The sequence below is a fragment of the Mirounga leonina genome, unplaced genomic scaffold (genome assembly GCF_011800145.1).
Source record: "Mirounga leonina isolate KUSES-001 unplaced genomic scaffold, KU_Mleo_1.0 Mir_152, whole genome shotgun sequence".
NCBI classification, from domain to species: Eukaryota; Metazoa; Chordata; class Mammalia; order Carnivora; family Phocidae; genus Mirounga; species Mirounga leonina.
In genome coordinates, this window is record NW_023270380.1 from 6,178,859 (window position 1) to 6,198,907 (window position 20,049).

General features: G+C 44.8%; 1 protein-coding gene across 3 annotated transcripts in view; it reads right to left on the bottom strand.

The window, feature by feature from the left end:
* Positions 1-17,301: 17,301 nt before the first annotated feature.
* The window catches only part of LYST (lysosomal trafficking regulator), a 182,324-nt gene continuing 179,576 nt past the window's right edge, over positions 17,302-20,049 (bottom strand). For all 3 annotated transcript variants that reach the window (XM_035008510.1, XM_035008509.1, XM_035008508.1), the window contains one exon: positions 17,302-19,347. In XM_035008510.1, coding sequence (XP_034864401.1) covers positions 19,209-19,347 — 139 coding nt within the window. In that variant the 3' untranslated portion in view covers positions 17,302-19,208. The remainder of the gene's footprint in view (positions 19,348-20,049) is intronic.

A 20,049-nucleotide genomic window follows, 5' to 3' on the forward strand; every position in this document is an offset into this window, starting at 1 on the left:
GTGCAGTGCCCCAGAGTGGGTCTCCACACACATCACCCTTTCTCCCCTTCCGCGTGTCTCAGTTGCTCCCCCTTTGCATTTGTATATGCTTTTCCTTGGTTAGTTAAAAAAGTCACCACTACCCACCAAGCACCCTGCTGGAACACTCCCGGACAGTTGTTTTTTTGCTAAAGAGAAGCTTTGGACAGACATATGGTGTGAGGATGAAATGCCATCATCCATGTGACTCGTGGGCTTGAAGGCTGGTTCTCCCTCCCTCCACCCCACTGCCCGCTAACCTGGGCTCCCTCCCAGGTCTGGCCCTCTGAGGCTGGGTCATTGGTGACCTGCTTGCTGATACCCGGCAATCTCAGAGCTTCAGGGGCCAGTGGCTCCTCCACAGCCTCATATATGTCCTCACTCCTCCTAGGACACCAGAGCCCACTCCACAAGCACTGCATCTTCAACCCATCTGCCTAGACCTGCCATTTTGTCTGCTGGGTTCCACTAGGAAAACTGATTGCACACCACCTAACAAAAGCTCCTCGACAATTAAACTGATTTGGAATGCTCCAGCTAGCTTACTGAATTGATCTCCCTTAAGTACCCACTGTTTTCTCTGTGATTTTTTTCTTTGAGCAGCAATTCTTGCCTCTACTTCCTTCCCTAAATGGAAATTTCATTTGCATTTTTTTCACTTCTGCTAATTTATTTAAGATATTTAGTTTATTCTTCATACGGCTGTAAAGAACTAGTTAAGATCTTACAGTCGTATTATGCTAATTTCTATACTGTATTTGTCCCCCCCCACACCCGTTTTTCTTTGCTGACACTTAGCGTCTCTGATTCTCAGTTAAAATACCCTTGCTGGCTACTGTTGAAAGGATATTTTTGTAGTATTTTTGGTGTATTAAAGAAGTTAAGTTTCAGTTTCTGGCTTAAGAAATAATAATAATCTCTCTACCTGTATAATAATAATATAATAATATATAATAAGTCTCTATGCCTGACCTCGTCTACCATATTTATTTACCAATAAAAAGGGGAAATCTGTGAGATTACAGAATAGTATATGCTCATCAAGGTAAGATCTTTTTTTTTTTTCTTAAAGATTTTATTTATTTGACAGAGAGAGACACAGCGAGAGAGGGAACACAAGCAGGGGGAGTGGGAGAGGGAGAAGCAGGCTCCCCGCTAAGCAGGGAGCCCGATGTGAGGCTTGATTCCAGGACCCTGAGATCATGACCCGAGCCAAAGGCAGACGCTTAATGACTGAGCCACCCAGGTGCCCCATCAAGGTAAGATCTTAAAAGATATTATTTCAAAATGTCATGAAGAAAAAGGGCAATCTACTGACACGCATTGCATTCTTAGGCATTCTCCCCTTTTTGAGTAGAACAAAAATGAGTCAAGGTAAGAACAATGTGATAGTGAGATGTGGCTATAAACAAGCGAGAATGATTTGTCTTGCATACTTCTGTCTTTTCTCAGCCATTTGGCTGTCTTCCTCAGTAAGCAGTAGTTGTGTAGTGGTGGTGGTGGTGGTAGGGGGGAGAGGCAGCATTATACCCAACCCCTCCTAGAGCCCAAGCCGGACCTCCTGAGACAGCTACAGGGCACTCTCTTCCCCAGGGACCAGGGGGATGACAGTGCCCGCCGAGGTCCCCCCTGATGTCCCACCATCTCAAAGAATGTGCTGAGATATGAGGGACTCTGGAGACTGTCATTTTACCTTAAAAACTGTAAAATGAATATGGGAAAAGCTTTCTCCTGGCTTCTCCACTTCCTACTTGCACGAGAAATGTCAAAGGCAATTGCCCAGCCAATCATGGGACTCCTGGGAATGACCCTTTTGTTGTGCTATTTCTCAGCTCGCCAGACACCTTCCACATGTTCCCGTTGGGCAATTTCATTTTAAGGAGGATTGGTGGTAGAGGAGCAAACAGGAAGGCCATTGTCCTAAATAGTTATTTCAGCTTAATAACCCTACGGGGAAGCTACTCATTCATTACCTAGCAAAGCATCACAATAAACGCTGTATTTACATTAACACCTACTATTTATTAAGTGCTATATCCATCTTTTATTCAGACTGATAACTGAGCCAAGTCCACACTTCAAAAATAATTCATAGTTTACATCTTGTTTCTCGGCACTGAAAAAGGCTTTCCGTTTAACATCTCAGTTGTTCCCACAGTAGCTTCTTGCAGGGAACAGGGCCAGATCAGATGGCGGTGTGCCTCCCTTCCCCCGCAGCATGCAAAAATCTGGAAAAGGATTTCCCCAGAGAATCAAGAAGCCAGCCACAGAGCCTAGGTCTCGCTGCTGCTTTGAGGCATTTACCACTGAATCTGTCCATCCCATGGTGGGAAGGAAGCCTCACAGTGAGAACACACGAGCAGATGACAAGACTGACACGTTTTAATGGGCAACACGGTGCAGCCCAGGAGGCCTTCTGCTCTGACCGAAACGGCAGGCCCTGTGCCAGCCTTTTACAGCCCTAGGAGGTAACAGAAGGAGACGAGGACCGGCCGTGCTGGGGGGCTGGGAAGAGGGTGGGAGACCCGGCATTCAGGATCCACTTTATCACTTGATCAAACTTTAACATTTTTGGATTTCCTAACACCCTAGCCCAAAATACACGAAAATAAGCAAGTCCTCCCCAATTAAGACGTCTTCTCCAGCCACGCCTCTGCCCCCGCTCACCCTCCCGTTATTATTTCTCAGGCAATTAAAAGATTAAACCAAAGCCCCCCGCAATGCCGTTGGGCGCGCGCGCTGCGAGTCCAGACGGTTTCAGCACCAGCCTCGGGGACAGACGCCATAAGGCCGCGGAAAACGGAACCCTCGCCTTGGCGGCTCCTGTCACCATCAGAACTGCTCCGAGGCAGGTGTCCCGGGGTATTGCGAAATCCTCAGGGCTTCTTGAGGTACAGGCCGAAAACATTTTCACAAATAAAACGACCACCTAGCCACTCCAGCCCTTCCAGTGCCGTCCTCTTCAACGGGGGACGTTTCTGCCCGGAGCGTGACAAGCGTTCGTGACCTACATATGGAAAAGGGCCCCCCCGGGAGCCTCCCCCCCCTCAAGCCCCAGAGATCGGGAGACGCCGGCCACCCGGAGACCCCCTAAGCGCTCGGAGCGGTCTGTCCAAACCTGCGCTCGGGTTTGCCAAGGGCTCAGCCGAGGGTCGTGGGTTCGAGGGGCGCGCTCACCTGCCAGCGCCCCGCCGCCGACGCCCACCTGTGCGGCAGCGCGAAGGCCGGCTCGCAGCGGGCGGCCCGAGAACCCCAGGAATTTGTTTCGCGTGCTTCCACTGACGGCGGCAGGACGACACACGCACCAAACCGCGTTTACAGTTGCAGAGACTTTCCCGCCCGAGTTGCCCTTTGGCTTCCGGCTCGCCCCGGGCTCGCGAGCCAGGGCCGTGCCACCCGTTCCCCCACAGCCACAGCGGGCCCGGCCCGCCGGCGGGGCGCCCACTTACCCGGAGCGGGGCGCGGGGCCGAAGGCGCCGCTCACGCGCGGGCTTTGTCTCCGGCGCGGGGCTCGCGGGGGGCGGCCAGACCGCGCGGCATCGCTCCTCGGCCGGGCGCGGGGCTGGACGGGCCGGCGGGCTCGGGCTCGGGCTCCGCGCCCCAGCTCCCGCGCGCCTCGGCGCTCACGGGCTCGCGGTGGAAAGGCGCGCCCCGCCCCGCCCGCCTTCCCCGGGGTCTCCGGGCCGCGTCAGCAGCCCCGCCCGGGCAGGGGAAAGACGACGTGAGGCTGGGGGCGGGGGTGCCGGGGAGGGCGAGCCCATGCCCCGCGCGCGACAGAAGTCACCCAGACCCGAAGTACTTCGTCTGCTCCCCGCCCCCGGTGCGGGGCTCCCGGAGCGCGTGCGGGCCCGGCGGCGTGCGGAGCGCGGGACCCCCACCCCCCCACCCCGACCCCTACCGCCCTCCTTCCACGTTGGTCGCGCCCACTCCGCGGCAGGGGCTCGCCCGGCGCCCGGGAGGGGCCGGGAAATCCCGCCCGCCGCCGCCGACGTCACTGGTGCGTCACCGGGGCTCCCGCGCCAGGGCTCCGCGCACTCCCCGCGCCCCCCGCCTCGCGCCCCGCCCCGCTCGCCCCCCGGCCGGCCGCGCGCCCCCGCGGGGCCTGCCCCTCCGCCCGGAGCGCGCGCGCCGCCCAGGGCCTGGGGGTGGGGCGGGGCGAGGGCCGTGGTCGGGGGTCGCGGGGCCGCGGTCCTCGCGGGATTCCGGCCCCAGGGCCTCCCGCGTCCTCGTGCGTGCCTGGGGGTTAGTTCCGGGGACCAGCCAGGCTGGGTGCGGCCAGTGTCCGTCCATCCCCGAAGAATACATAATATGTTTCCCCCAGCGCCCCAAAGAAGGCGGGCAGCGAGTGGAGAGACGCTTACTACCTGCGAAAATTCACAAGGCATTGTCTCGCTCTCCGGGCGAAGGATAGCGCTGACGTCGCCGAGTGACGGGCAAGCAGGGGACCCCTTGGGGCGCGCGGCGAGCTGCCCCCAGGCGGGCCGGCGGCCAGGAAGGCGGCAACGAATGCCCGGCGTGCGTGGAGAGCGGGAGCCGTCTCCGCGGGGAAATCCTTGGCCACTCCTCCTTCCTCTTGAACTGTAAGCGTTTTGGGGGAGAGATATTTTAGACCTCTTAATTATTATAGTCCTCTACTTTCAGGGAAAAACAGTGTAATTGCCGTCCGCGTTCCGACTGCTGGTAAGATAATACAGAACCTCTGGCACGGGGAAGCCACAACAACATTTCAAGCGGTGTTAGCAAGATTGGTGGGAAAAGGAGGCCGACGTGAATTCCTTTATTGAAACAATATGAAATCATGGCTGACAATTAGGAAATACACCTTGAAGATCTACATTCGCCGGCCTGGTCCACCATCGGGCAGCCACCCCTTTGATGTAAATGACACAAGGATCGCTTGTTTTTTCGATCTCTGATCCCCACGGACTTGACATTTGCCCCAGACAAATGTGCAGCTTTGCTGACTCCGAGTGCCTGACAGAATGCAAATGCAGAGTTCAGAAGTGCCCACCTGGGGCCAGCAAACATCTCACAGAGATTATTTTCACAGCTCGCAAGTGCCCATTTAAGGCACAGAATTAAACTATGGTAAAACGACTAAGGCCGTGCATATACCTACAGCACTGACCTTTTTTAAAAAGTGAGAAAGATATATGGGTACTGCGTTTAAAATTCAAAAATCCAAAACTGGACTCATTATTTCTACCCCCGAATTTATTTCTCCTGTATTTCTTTCTTTCTTTCTTTCTTTCTTTCTTTCTTTCTTTCTTTCTTTCTTTCTTTCTTTCTTTCTTTCTTTCTTTCTTTCTTTCTTTCTCTCTCTCTCTTTCTCTCTCTCTTTCTTTCTTTCTTTCTTTCTTTCTTTCTTTCTTTCTTTCTTTCTTTCTTTTTTTAAGATTATTTATTTATTTGAGAGAGCAGAGCGTGAGAGAGAGCATGGGGCGGGGGGAGACAGAGGGAGAGGGAAACCAGACTCCCCGCTGAGCAGGGAGCCCCAGACGGAGGCGGCTGGATCCCAGGACGCCGGGATCGTGACCTGAGCCAAAGTCAGACACTTAACTGAGCCACCCAGGCACCCCGTTTTCTCCTGTGTTTCTTGCCTCAACAGCACCTCCTGTCCTTCCACTTGGTTGGCCACGGCAAAATCCTGGTTTCCTATCATCCCAACTCCCATCTCAAGCAAGCCCAAGTAATCAATTATAAGGGAAATCAGTATCTACACTTCCAGGTACCCCACTTCCTTATTTTATCTAATTTATTACACTATCCTTTAAGGCAGACTTCTGTCCACTAAAAGACAAAGAGGAGAGTCTGGGCCAGTGGTTGCAGAGTGGATCCCAAGATCAGCAGCATCAGCATTACCTGGGAACTTGTTAGAAATGCAAATTATCAGGACCCACCCCAGCCCTACTGAATTACAAACTCTGGGGATGGGACCCAGCAATCTGTGTTTTAAGCCTCCAGGGGATTCTGATTCTGTCCATCCCTGCTTATCACCCAAGACTGCTAGGACCCAGGACACCCATCTTCCTTCCTTTGTCCCTGGTAATAGTCCTTGTTCTCAACTCTTTGTCCGATATCAGTATGGCCACTGCAGATTTCTTAGACTGGTGTTTGCATGGTGTATCTTTTCCCATCCTTTTACTTTTACGTCTTTATTCTTAAAGTGGGGTTCTCTATTCTTGAAGACAACACAGAGTTGGATCTTGTTTTTTAATTCAGCCCATCAATCTGTGCCTTTTACTTGGGAAGAAGAGCTGTGATCTACTAAAACCTTGGACAAGAAAGGAGATAAGGGGCTGTTTGGGGGAAGTCAAATAAGTTCAATTCAAGGCAAGGAGCTTCTTAGCAAAGAAGAAACTTGAGGAAAGTTTCTTCACTACAGGCTGTGAGACGTCAGACCTAACAACTCTATTCTCCAGACCATTCTAGGAAATAAAATAGATGTCTAATTCTTACGTAACTAGAAGCACACATGAGTAGGTTTTACTTTTATTTATAATAAAATACTATTATGTAGAATCTTATCTAGAAAGTACATAATGGAATTAGCTAATTAACTGTGTTTTGGTCGTATCAACAAGTATGAAAATTATAGCTTGATTTTTCTTAAAATCTCAGAAAAGATAGTTTTTATTCTTGATGCTTGAACCTGGATTCCAAGGATTGTTAAAGCTCTTTTAACAAAATTAAAATCTGGGAATGAAAGAACGGCTTTTTTTTTTTTAAGACTTATTTAATTATTTGAGAGAGAGAGAGAGAGAGAGAGAACATGAGTGGGGGAGGGGCAGAGGGAGATGATCTCAAGCAGATTCCCCAATGAGTGTTGAACCCGATGCGGGGCTTGACCTCAAGACTCATGAGATCATGACCTGAGCTGAAATCACTAGTCAGACGCTTAATCCACTGAGCCACTTAGGTGCCCTGAGAATGGTTTATTGTTATCAGCTCTCAGAAGTTTTGGTAAGACAAGTTTAAATCACTTTGGAAATGAGCCAAACTTTGCCAAAAAAATCTTTTCTAAACTCAAATCTCATTAACTTTGTTCATGAGAGGAGAAACAAGGCTCAGCACTTGAGAATATTATAGCCCAGCCCCAAATAATCATCCAGTCGTTTTGACCTCAAAGAACACATAGCATTGTTTAATTCCTCTCAAATACCTGAGTTGTAACCCAGTGTCCCCAAAGTGGCAGGATATATTTTTCTGTTCAGGTCATATAACACACAATAAAATTAGTGGCATCTCTTTCCCAACTCATTGGCTGTTTAAGTGTATACATTTTGTATTGGCAAATGTAGCTGCTTTTTAAATTGTGGAGTTTAAATTGGACATAACCTGGGGGAAATACCATATAAATACTGTGTAATGTGATGGTATGCTACTCCAAAATACCAGGTTGTGCTGAACCTAAAACCTCTTTCGCTTGCCTTTGACTTCAGTCTTGACTTATTTCATTTTTTAAAAAGTTTATTATGTTATGTTATAATACATACATACAATACATACATACATACATACATACATACATACAATACATCATTGGGTTTTGATGTGGTGTTCCATGATCCATTGTTTTCGTATAACACCTAGTGCTCCCTGCAGAACGTGCCCTCCTTAATACCCATCACCTGGCTAACCCATCCCCCCACCCCCCTCCCCTCTAAAACCCTGTTTGTTTCTCAGAGTCCATGGTCTCTCATGGTTCATCTCTCCCTCCAATTCCCCCCCCCCATTTTTCCCTTCCTTCTCCGAATGTCCTCCATGCTATTCCTTATGTTCCACAAATAAGTGAAACCGTATGATAATTGACTTTCTCTGCTTGACTTATTTCACTTAGCATAATCACCTCAGTCCCATCCATGTTGATGTAAAAGTTGGGTATTCATCCTTTCTGATGGCTGAGTAATATTCCATTGTATATATGGACCACATCTTCTTTATCCATTCATCTGTTGAAGGGCATCTCGGCTCTTTCCACAGTTTGGCTATTGCGGGCATTGCTGCTGTGAACATTGGGGTGCATATGGCCCTTCTTTTCACTACATCTGTGTCTTTGGGTTAAATACCCAGGAGTGCAATTGCTGGGTCATAGGGTAGCTCTATTTTTAAATCTTTGAGGAACCTCCACACTGTTTTCCAAAGTGGCTGTACCAACTTGCATTCCCACCAACAGTGTAAGAGGGTTCCCCTTTCTCCACAACCTCTCCAACATTTGTTGTTTCTTTCCCTGTCCATTTTTGCCATTCTAACTGGTGTAAGGTGGTATCTCAGTGTGGTTTTGATTTGGATTTCCCTGATGACTAATGATGATGAACATTTTTTCATGTGTCTGTTAGCCATTTGTATGTCTTCTTCAGAGAAGTGTCTTTTCATATCTTCTGCCCACTTTGTGACTTGATTATTTGTTTTTTGGGTGTTGAGTTTGAGAAGTTCTTTATAGATCTTGGATACCAGCCCTTTATCTGTAGTGTCATTTGCAAATATCTTCTCCCATTCTGTGGGTTGCCTCTTTGTTTTGTTGACTGTTTCCTTTGCTGTGCAGAAGCTTTTTATCTTGATGAAGTCCCAAAAGTTCATTTTTGCTTTTGTTTCACTAGCTTTTGGAGATGTATCTTGAAAGAAGTTGCTGTGGCCGCTGTCAAAGAGGTTACTGCCTATGTTCTCCTCTAGGATTTTGATGGATTCCTGTCTCACATTGAAGTCTTTCATCCACTTTGAGTTTATCTTTGTGAATGGTGTTAGAGAATGGTCAAGTTTCATTCTTCTGCATGTGGCTGTCCAATTTTCCCAGCACCATTTATTGAAGAGACTGTCTTTTTTCCATTGCATGTTTTTTCCTGATTTGTCAAAGATTAGTTGACCATAGAGTTGAGGGTCCATATCTGGGTTCTCTATTCTGTTCCATTGGTCTGTATGTCTGTTTTTGTGCCAGTACCATGCTGTCTTGGTGATCACTGCTTTGTAATATAGCTTGAAATCGGGCAACGTGATGCCCCTAGCTTTGTTTTTCTTTTTCAACAGTCCTTGGCGATTCGGGGTCTTTTCTGATTCCATACAAATTTTAGGATTGTTTGTTCCAGCACTTTGAAAAATGTCATTGGAATTTTGATCGGGATGGCATTGAAGGTATAGATTGCTCTGGGTAGCATAGACATTTTAACAATGTTTATTCTTCCGATCCATGAGCATGGAATATTTTTCCATCTTTTTGTGTCTTCTTCAATTTCTTTCATGAGTGTTTTGTAGTTCCTAGAGTATAGATCCTTTACCTCTTTGGTTAGATTTATTCTGAGTTATCTTACGGTTTTTGGTGCTATTGTAAATTGAATCGTTTCTCTAATTTCTCTTTCTACAGTTGAATTGTTAGTGTATAAGAAAGCAACGGATTTCTGTGCATTGATTTTGTATCCTGCCACATTACTGAATTGCTGGATGAGTTCTAGTAATTTGGGGGTGGAGTCTTTTGGGTTTTCCACATAAAGTGTCATGTCGTCTGCGAAAAGAGAGAGTTTGACTTCTTCTTTGCCAATTTGAATACCTTTTATTTCTTTTTGTTGTCTGATTGCTGTTGCTAGGACTTCTAGTACTATGTTGAACAATAGTGGCAAGAGTGGGCATCCTTGACGTGTTCCTGATCTTAAGGGAAAGGCTCTCAGCTTTTCCCCATTGAGGATGATATTCACTGTGGGTTTTTCATAGATGGATTTTATGAGCTTGAGGAATGTTCCCTCTATCCCTATACTCTGGAGAGTTTTAATCAGGAAAGGATGTTGTATTTTGTCAAATGCCTTTTCTGCATCAATTGAGAGGACCATATGGTTCTTCTCCCTCCTCTTATTAATGTGTTCTATCACATTGATTGATTTGTGAATATTGAACCACCCTTGCATCCCGGGGATAAATCCCACTTGGTCGTGGTGAATGATCCTTTTAATGTATTGTTGGATCCTATTAGCTAGGATTTTGTTGAGGATTTTGGAATCCATATTCATCAGGGATATTGGTCTGAAATTCTCCTTTTTGATGGGGTCTTTGCCTGGTTTTGGGATTAAGGTAATGCTGGCCTCATAGAATGAGTTTGGAAGTTTTCCTTCTGTTTGTATTTTTTGAAACAGCTTCAGTAGAATAGGTATTATTTCTTCTTTGAATGTTTGGTAGAATTCCCCAGGGAATCCATCAGGTCCTGGACTCTTGTTTTTTGGGAGGTTTTTGATCACTGCTTCAATCTCGTTACTGGTTATTGGCCTATTCAGGTTGTCAATGTCTTCCTGTTTCAGTCTTGGCAGCTTATAGGTTTCCAGGAAGGCCTCCATTTCATCCAGATTGCTCAGTTTATTGGCATATAGTTGTTGATAATAATTTCTAATAATTGTTTCTATTTCCTTGGTGTTAGTCGTAATCTCTCCCCTTTCATTCATAATTTTATTAATTTAGGTCTTTTTTCTTTTGGATAAGTCTGGCCAGTGGTTTATCGATCTTATTAATTCTTTCAAAGAACCAACTTCTAGTTTCGTTGATCTGATCTACTGTGTTTCTGGTTTCTAATTCATTGGTTTCTGCTCTAATTTTAATTATTTCTCTTCTAATGCGTGGCTTAGGCATCGTTTGTTGCTTTTTCTCTAGTTCTTTAAGGTGTAGAGTTAGTTGGTGAATTCAGGATTTTTCTATTTTTTTGAGTGAGGCTTGGATGGCTATGTATTTCCCCCTTAGGACCGCCTTTGCAGTATCCCATAGGTTTTGGACCAATCTGTTTTCGTTCTCATTGATTTCCATGAATTGCTTAAGTTCTTCTTTGATTTCCTGGTTGACCCAAACATTCTTGAGCAGAGTGGTCTTTAGCTTCCAAGTGTTTGAATTTCTGCCAAATTTTTTCTTGTGATTGAGTTCCAGTTTTAGAGCATTGTGGTCTGAGAATATGCAGGGAATCATCTTAATCTTTTGGTATCAGTTGAGACCTGATTTGTGACCCAGTAGGTGGTCTATTCTGGAGAAAGTTCCATGTGCGCTCGAGAAGAATGAGTAGTCCGTTGTTTTAGGGTGGAATGTTCTGTAAATATCTATGAGGTCCATCTGGTCCAATGTATCATTCAAAGCTCTTGTTTCCTTGTTGATTTTCTGCTTAGATGATCTGTCCATTGCTGAGAGTGGAGTATTGAGGTCTCCTACAATTAACGTATTGTTATCAGTGTGACTCTTTATTTTGGTTAACAGTTGGCTTATGTAGATGGCTGCTCCCATGTTGGGGGCATAGATATTTACAATTGTTATATCTTCTTGTTGGATAGACCCTTTAAGAATGATATAGTGTCCTTCTGTGTCTCTTATTACAGACTTTAGTTTAAAATCTAATTTGTCTGATATAAGAATTGCTACCCCAGCTTTCTTTTGAGGTCCGCTGGCATGGAAGATGGATCTCCATCCCTTCATTTTCAGTCTGGATGTATCTTTAGGTTCAAAATGAGTCTCTTGTAGAGAGCATATGGACGGGTCCTGTCTTTTTATCCATTCTGCAACCTTGTACCATTTTATGGGAGCATTTAGGCCATTCACGTTGAGAGTGATTATTCAAAGATATGAATTAATTGTCATCATGTTGCCTGTGAAGATGTTGTTTTTATAGATTGTCCCTGTAAATTTCTGTTGTAGATCACTCTTGGGGTCTTTCTCCTTTTATAGAACCCCACCTTAATATTTCTTGCAGGGCCGGCTTAGTGGTCACATATTCTTTCAGTTTCTGCTGGTCGTGAAAGCTCCGCATCTCTCCATCCATTCTAAATGACAGCCTTGCCGGATAAAGTATTCTTGGCTGCATGTTCTTCTCATTTAGTACTCTGAATATGTCATGCCAGGCCTTTCTGGCTTGCCAGGTCTCTGTGGATAGGTCTGACGTTATTCTGATGTTCCTCCCTCTGTACGTAAGGAATCTCTTCCCCCTAACTGCCCTTAAGATGGTTTCCTTGGTTCTAAGATTTGCAAGTTTTACTATTACATGCCAGGGTGTTGGCCTGTTTTCCTTGATCTTAGGAGGGGGTCCTCTCTGCCTCTAGGACGCGAATGTTTGTTTCATTCCCCAGATTAGGGAAGTTCTCAGCTACGATTTGCTCAAATACATCTTCTAGTCCTCTCTCTCTCTCCACTCCCTCCGGGATTCCAATTATTCTGACATTGGAACGCTTCATGGTGTCACTTATTTCTCTGATTCTATTTTCATGGATTCTGAGTTGTTTTTCCCTGGTCTCCTCTTTTCCCTTTTTATCTATTATATTGTCTTCCAGGTCGCTTATTCTCTCTTCTGCCTCAGTTACCCTAGCTGTTAGATTATCTAGATTGGATTGGATCTCACTGATAGCATTTTTAAGTTCTGCCAATTCACCTTCTATTTCTGCCCTTAGAGACTCTATGTTGCCATTAATTGATTTCTCCATTCTAGCCATTGTCTTCACAATTGCTAGCCTGAATTCCATCTCTGACATCTTGGTTATATCTGCATCCATTTGTAAATCTGCAGCATTAAGTCATGATCTCTGAGTCTTTTCTGTTTTGGGGGCTCGTCCTCCTAGTCATTCTGTTGATGGGTGTTTGAGGGAATGTATAGAGTTGAAATTATTGACCAGAACCCAAGCAAGATGTACCTGTTTTCTTGGGACCTTAGGGTTGCTGGCCTCTTGTTTTCCCAGCCTGTCTTCTGCGGGAGGGGCCTGCCATGCTGTTACTCAGGCAGCCCGGTTCGGGTGGAGTTGCCCTGCACCCCTGTGGTGGGGGATGGGCTCAGTGGGAATCAGTTTTGGGGGCTTTTGTTCTCTGGCAGCTTTCCCTGGCGGCTTTCCACGTCTCTTCCTCGAGTCAGAGCAGAAGAGACCATTTCCAACCCTCTGCCTCAGAGCAGAGAGACCGCAGTCTGTTCTTCAGTGAGCTCTCCAGGCCACACTGTCTCTGTTTCTGTCCGTGCTGCTATAGACTGCAGCGTCCTGGGTTGTGTGCCCCTCCACAGTGCTCCCTGTCCTGCCTCCAGGTCGGGGCACGTCTCTGCTCTTTGTGCTTCTAAAACCGCCAGCCGCTCCCAGTTTGCGCGCGCGACTCTACCACTCCGGGTTTCCGTCCCAGGGACTGCAGTTCGCAGGCACGACCCGCAGCTCCGGGTTTCTGCCTCGGGGGCTGCCCTAAAGTCCTTTCCCCGCCGCTACTGGTCTGTGAGTCTGTGCCTGGTCCCCAGCGCGCGAGGCTGTCACTCACCAGCGGTGTAGGATCCCCTCGGCCAGGCTCCCTCCCGCTGCCATTTATCCTCCGATATCTGCCTACAGGATCACGGCTCCCTGCTTCGTACCTCAAAACCAACTGCCTGCGATATTCTGTTTGTAGAGATCCAGATCTTCTTACATCTCAGGCTGGTTTTGTGGGTGCTCAGAGTGGTCTGGTAGATATCCAGCTCAATTCCGGGGAGCAGTTGAAATAGGGTCCCCTACTCCTCCGCCATCTTTCCCCCCACCCTCAATCTTGACTTATTTCAAATGGCTATCTACTCTGCTCAACCCAACTATTAATGCTTTTCAGTTGTTTTTTCTTAGTTAAAGGTTTTAAGCCTATAAGGTTTTGAAGTGCTTTGGTTTCACAGTATATGGAGTGTCATCCTGAGAAGAGGAGGATGTTGAAAAATAATATAGTTATTCAAGAATTAGGACAGATTGTGAACAAATGGGGACATATTGCCCCCAATCTGGGACAAGCTGGGAATAGCTGAGGGTAATCAGTAAAGCAAGGGTAACGTGAATAATCCAAGAAGTCCACAATAGTTTCAATCTCCAAATGTTAGGCAATTGAGTTTCTTTCCTCCCTATTCACTTTCTGAACATTGACCTTGTAGTTCTTTAATTTTTGACACTTTAATTATAGTGTGTCTTGGCGTGGGTTGGAACTCTCTGGATGTCTGTTCATTACCCAGGTTAGGGAAGTTTTCAACCATTATTTCTTCAAACAGGTCTTCTGCCCTCCTTTCTCTCTTCTTCTGGGACCCCTATAATGTGAACGTTGGTCCGTTTGATGTTATCCTATATGCCACTGAACCTATCCTTACTTTTTTTTTTTCTGCTCCCATTGGGTGAGTTCCACTGCCCTATCTTTGATTTCACTGATCCTTTCTTGTTCTTCATCTAGTTTGTTGTTGAACCCCTTTATTTTATTTTTCAGTTCAGTTATTGTATTCTTCAGCCTGTGATTTCTGTTTGATACTTTCTTATATATTCCTTCTCTTTGTTAAAATTCTCACTTTATTCATGCCTTGTTCGCCTGACTGTGGTGAGCATCTTTATGACCATTAATCTGAACTCTGTATCAGGTAAATGACTTATCAGTTTCATTAAGGTATTCTTCTGAGATTTTATCTTGTTCTTTCATTTGGAACATATTCCTCTGTTTCTTCATTTTTCTTGACTTTCTGTGTTGGTTTCTATGCATTAAATAAAACAGCCACCTCTCAGTCTTGAAGGAGTGGCCTTCTGGAGGAGATGAACCTTATTGTTCAACCCTGCCCTAGCTCCTGGTTGTCTCTTTGAACCTTTGTGATTATCCAAGTGACTTACTGGTTCTTAGTGCCTCCAGTAGTTGAGGGTGGGCCCAGACCAGTCAGTGTACCTAAGGGAGGATCTCAGTCACCACCTAGATTCAGGCTCATTAGAAGCCATACCTTCAGGCAGCAGCTTTTAAGGTACACAAATATACTTCTTTAATGGGAAGACTGGAAGATGGGCATTTCTGTCTGCTCCCTCTGCACTGAGCCCTAGGGTGTTAGCCAGTTAGGAACTGTTTCTTTGTTGCTAGTGTCCTGTTGAACCCATGAACATAAGCCCCACTGGCACCCAGAGCCAACCTATTAAAGGAATTGTTCTCTGGGCCGTGTCCACAAAACCCAGGATGCCAGATATGCACATGAGCTCCTCTCTTGGGGACACTGGCACCCTGGGGCAGGGCAGAGGGAGAACATGAACATGGTGTCTGCTGCTCTCCCTGATTTCTGGAGGGCATTGCAGTCAACGTCTAGATGTGTTCAGTTAGAAACCTCCACCCCCCAACACCCCTTCCGCACTGTGAAGACTGTAATGAACAGACATCCAGAGAGTTCCAACCCACACCAAGACACACCAAGACCTCTTTCAGGGAAAGACTGGGGTTTAAGCCTGCTGCCTCTGTGCTGGGCCTTGGGGGGTAGCTGGGTAAGAAGTACTTCTCCATTTGCTACAGTCCTGTGAGAGCACTGAACAGAAGCCCCACTGGCCACCAGAGCCTGGTGATCAGGGGGTGTCCCCAAGGTGGCAGCTGTGAAAACTGGGGCCCCAGACCCATGCACAAACTCCTTTCTGAGAGACACCTGGAGCGAGGCAGAGGGAGAGCACAAAGCTGGTACTTGCCAGCCTCCAGTCTTTGAGAAGTATTTCAGTGGCCTCTGGAGGTGTGTTGTATTAAATGCCTGCCCCTCAGGCTGACTCTTTTAAGATAAACAACAGAAAGTCTTTCTCTTTCACAGAAAGACTGGTTGCATTTCAGTCAGCTGCCTCTACACTGTGTCCCCGGGGTTTAGCCATGGTGAGTCCACAAGACCCCCTTTAAGATCTGTTTCTCAGTTCGTCGTAACTGTGTGGTCTTGTGGACGCAAGCCCCATTGCCTTTCAAAGCTAGATGTTTTGGGGTCTCCTCTCTCAGAAGCATGTCTTAAAAGTTACGTGTCGGGTGTGGGGTTCTCAAGGAGAAGCTCGGGATTGTGAGTTCTCTGCTATTTGTGGGTTGCCACAGTAAGAGTGTGGTTTATGGGGACATTGTGTCTCATTCTCTCCTATCCATTTTAGTGTCCCCCCCCACCCCCCACAAAGATATGAGTTGCTCAGCTAGTTTTTGGATTTCTTTCACAGGGAATTTTCCTGTATGTAGCTGTAGATTCAGTGTTAACTGTAGGAGGAGGTGAGTTCAGGATCCTCCTACGTCGCCACCCTGAACAGGAACACCCTGTAGTTCTTTGACTGAAAACATTAACAAGTCATCCAAAACAATGAGAAGCGGATCACCAGGTATGAGCTCTGAAGGGCTAGAATCTCCTTCCTCTTCTCTTGCCCCACCCCATCACCGAGCTTTGGACTTGTGCATAACTGGCATTCAGTGAACGTATTTGAAAGGAAGAGGTGATCTGAGATTTGCAGCTAAGGGGCATGTTGGGTTGGCAGGCTTACACTGCTAGATGCTACTCCTGAGTTCTTCTGGGGACACTCTTGAGAAACTGAAACCACCTCAGATGCAAGACAGAAATAAAAAATCATTCTGGGGTCTTGGGCTGCTGTTTGTTAAGTTCACACACCACTTCGCAAAGCCCGCCAGAGAAGCTGAGGAGTGTAGATGATGCTCGTTCCTTCACTGGGCCTTTGTTCATTGATGTTCCTGTGTCAGGCATTTGTAAATGCATTGTCTGGAACACATCTGCTCCCATCTCCACCTGTTAAATTTCTATTCATCCATTTGAACAAAAATTTCACTTTCTCAAGATTTCCCAGATCCTCTTGATCTGAACTGGATTCTTCCTGTTAGATTCCCTCAAGAGGAACCTATACACCCCCTTAACGGCACTTACTGTATTTTGTAACTGCACACATTGTAGGTTACTGACAGCATGCTTCTCTTTCCAGCCTGTAGTCTCCAGGAGTGCAGGAAACAGCTGTGTGCTCAGCACCTAGCGCAGTGTCAGTCCACAGCGCATTATAGATCTGCTGTTAGGGGTGGGAGGGGTACATGGTTTTTTTTTTTTTTTTCTTTAAAAAGTGTGGTTTGACCTTGACACTTCTGTCTAAACTCTATTTAAGGGTATTAAATAAAGTGTGAAACAAAGGGTATTCAAATAAAGGGCTGAAATAAAATTTCTCATAAAAAATACAACTAAGGGCACCTGGGTGACTCAGTCAGCTAAGCGTCTGCCTTCGGCTCAGGTCATGATCCTGAGGTCCTGGGGATCGAGCCCCGCATCAGGCTCCCTGCTCAGCCCAGAGTCTGCTTCTGCCTCTGCCCCTTCCCCTGCTTTCAAATAAATAAATAAATAAATAAATAAATAAATAAATAAATAAATAAATAAATAAATTAAAAAAATCTTTAAAAATATAATTAAGAAATGAAAGTTATCTTTTCTTAGTGACATCAATGTATAGGGAAGCTAAAGAGAGAACCTATCTGGGTTACAAAGCAAAAAAGCCACCAATCTGAGCTCTGGTCATAAATATTTAAATTGTATAAAGAATAGGTCTTTATATCTATTTTTATGAAATTTATTCCCAATTTGAAGTGGCAGTGTATACAAAGATAACAGAGCTTGTGATATTTTACAGAAACGTTTACTACAACATGCACATTATGAAGTGTTTCAAACATATACATATTAAGTTTCATGCTGAATAAATAATCCCCCCAAATTAATTTTTATTTTTACATAAAAATATAATATTGCACTCTTAACAAGACCAGTTATTTTGCATATTTTCTCTTTAAATAAATGATGGCATTCAGCCTTAAAAAGACAAAGAAGACTGAGTAGCAACCCTATTCTAATAGGGGAATAATTCCATGTTCTTGGTAGAAAAAACGAAAGCCAGACAATAGCTGCAATTTTTTTTTTCTTAAACAAAGCAAATCACTTCAACGTGAATAGGAATCATCTCATCTCTGCACCTATCTGGACCTCAGAGTTCCAAGCTGGTCTGTGCAAATGATGATCTAAGTGCGGCCTGTGAAGCGTTCTTATGGACATATGCTGTCCCAGTGACAAGCACACGGGGCCGCTTGCTTCCTCTTTCCCGCATCTCCACAGCAGAGACGTTGGAATTGTGTTTTATACGGTTTTTAAGCAGAATGTTTTAGAAAGTCTGGAAGTTACAAAAGTAGTTCTGTAAACACCGTATGAATTGAATTTCCATAACAAACACGCAAGTTTTTCTTATGCAGGAATACATATGTTTATCCCGTGGTAACATCTTACTATTTTACAGTGTTGTCAAAGCCAAAAAAGCAGCACCCCAAGTCAAAATAGAGCCATAATGGTAGAGACAGACTATGGTAGAGATTTTTAGGAATGCTGTCTTTATGGTGTGCAAGTTTTCTGTGGCGTATACTTAGATTTTTCTGTTGTTCCTAGAGTTCTCAGGTAGTACAGATTAGCAGAAACAGAGTGCACACAGTTTCCTATAAGAATTACTCTGCATCTTGTTGGAAACAAAGTAAGCGGTCTCATTTCTTTTGTAATTCTGTTTTGCGCAAGAAAACACACCCTGCACCTTAGATTAAATGTCTTATCTAGAACGGACTCTTAATACCTGTGCCCTCTTTCTGCAGAGTGGAGGCTTTCTATTGCAAATTGTTAAGTATTCAGTGCTCTGTAAATGGTAGATATTAAGGTAATTATCATTGTGTTTAAATCTTAGTGACTCAACTAAGTAAGGATATTCAATATCTAGTGTTATGGATTTTAAACAGGATTTTTACGAAAAAACAGAATGTATCTGAAATCAAACGTGTGTTTGTGGCTGTCAAAAAATTCTGGTTCCTCTTTGAGCTAAGAAGGCAACTGGGCAAAAACTGCCTACCATCGAGATTCATTAGTAGTTTGTTTTTAGTATTCAGATATTCCATAAAATGGTGCAGAGGCACCTACTGAATAATCTACTTCTCAGAGAAAGCACTTTGCGAGTTCTAACTTCTGATCCTCTTCTTTACTTTGTGTGTGTGTTTGTGTGGGGAGGGTGGATTATCTTGGCATAAAACTTTTTAAATATAATTTTTAGAGAATTTTATATAAACAATTAGCTAACCAATTTAAATTCTACTGGTCCTTTTGGCATAATAGAAAAAAGGAGCGACCCTAATCCTTTCTTTTGAAGACCCCTGTGGGTAAACACTTAAAGAATACGATTTTAATTTATCATGTAAGATTTATATCTTGTTGGTTAGAACATACACAACCCTCTAGATTATCACTAAATTAGAACAAAACTGTTCTCTCAGGACCTTGTGAGGCTGCAGAATGTTCTGCAGATGAAGACAGTTGGTCATTATTTGGATGATTTGTTTGGTCATCCATTTCTTCAAGTTCAACCTCCTAAAACTGGTGAGGTCAACAAATCTAGTTTGGAGCTAAAGTGCTTTGGAGAAGCGAGGTTCTCTCTCATTCATCCAGCTGCATAGCTGCTAAGGAAGGAATAGAACATTGGCTGTTTCAAGCGCTGCTGGTCCTTCCGACACCAGGCAATCACGGTCCCGTCACTATTCGCTGTGTACAGGTGGTGGCCGTCACAGGAAAATGTCAGGCTGTCAAAAGAAATCCCATGTGTACGTTATCTCTTCAAATTGCATGAGCATATTGGTGATCATATAGAAATTAGTGTAAAGAAGCTAAGATATCTTTACTGGAGCAGAGAGACCAATAAAATGGCAGCTTATGACTCACTGGTTTCTGTGGTAATTCTAATATAGTTTAATTGCTCTGCGGGCAACTTCGTGAAGCTCATTCTAACTAGGTGATACAGAATAAAATCAGATCAAAGAGATCAGTACATTCCATTCCTTCTTTATATATTTTCTTTTACCACCTTGTTTATGCTCTTATTACTTAACAAATACTTGAGCATAGGAAAGTTTAGATAATATAACCGTGCTACATTTTCTCTTTATAGAAATAAATGATGATTATAGGGAGATATTTTATTTCCCTGAAAAAGGAAAAGGTAAAAATGTAATGTTAATAAATAATTAATTGGAGTTTGTTAAAATTTAAATTTAGTGCATTGAAAATAAATTTAATAAAGTATAATTTGAATCACTTATTTCCGATTGATTTTTAAAGTCAAATTTGTTGGTGGAAAAAAGAGTAACTGGTTGTTTATCAATCTTTTCAAGCACACTCCTGCAGCTTTCAATCACACCATTCTGGTATTTTTAATAAGGAAGGAAAAAAATACAGTTTCTACAATTCAAAAACTTCCCTGGGCACTCTCCCAGGATGTCTTCTAT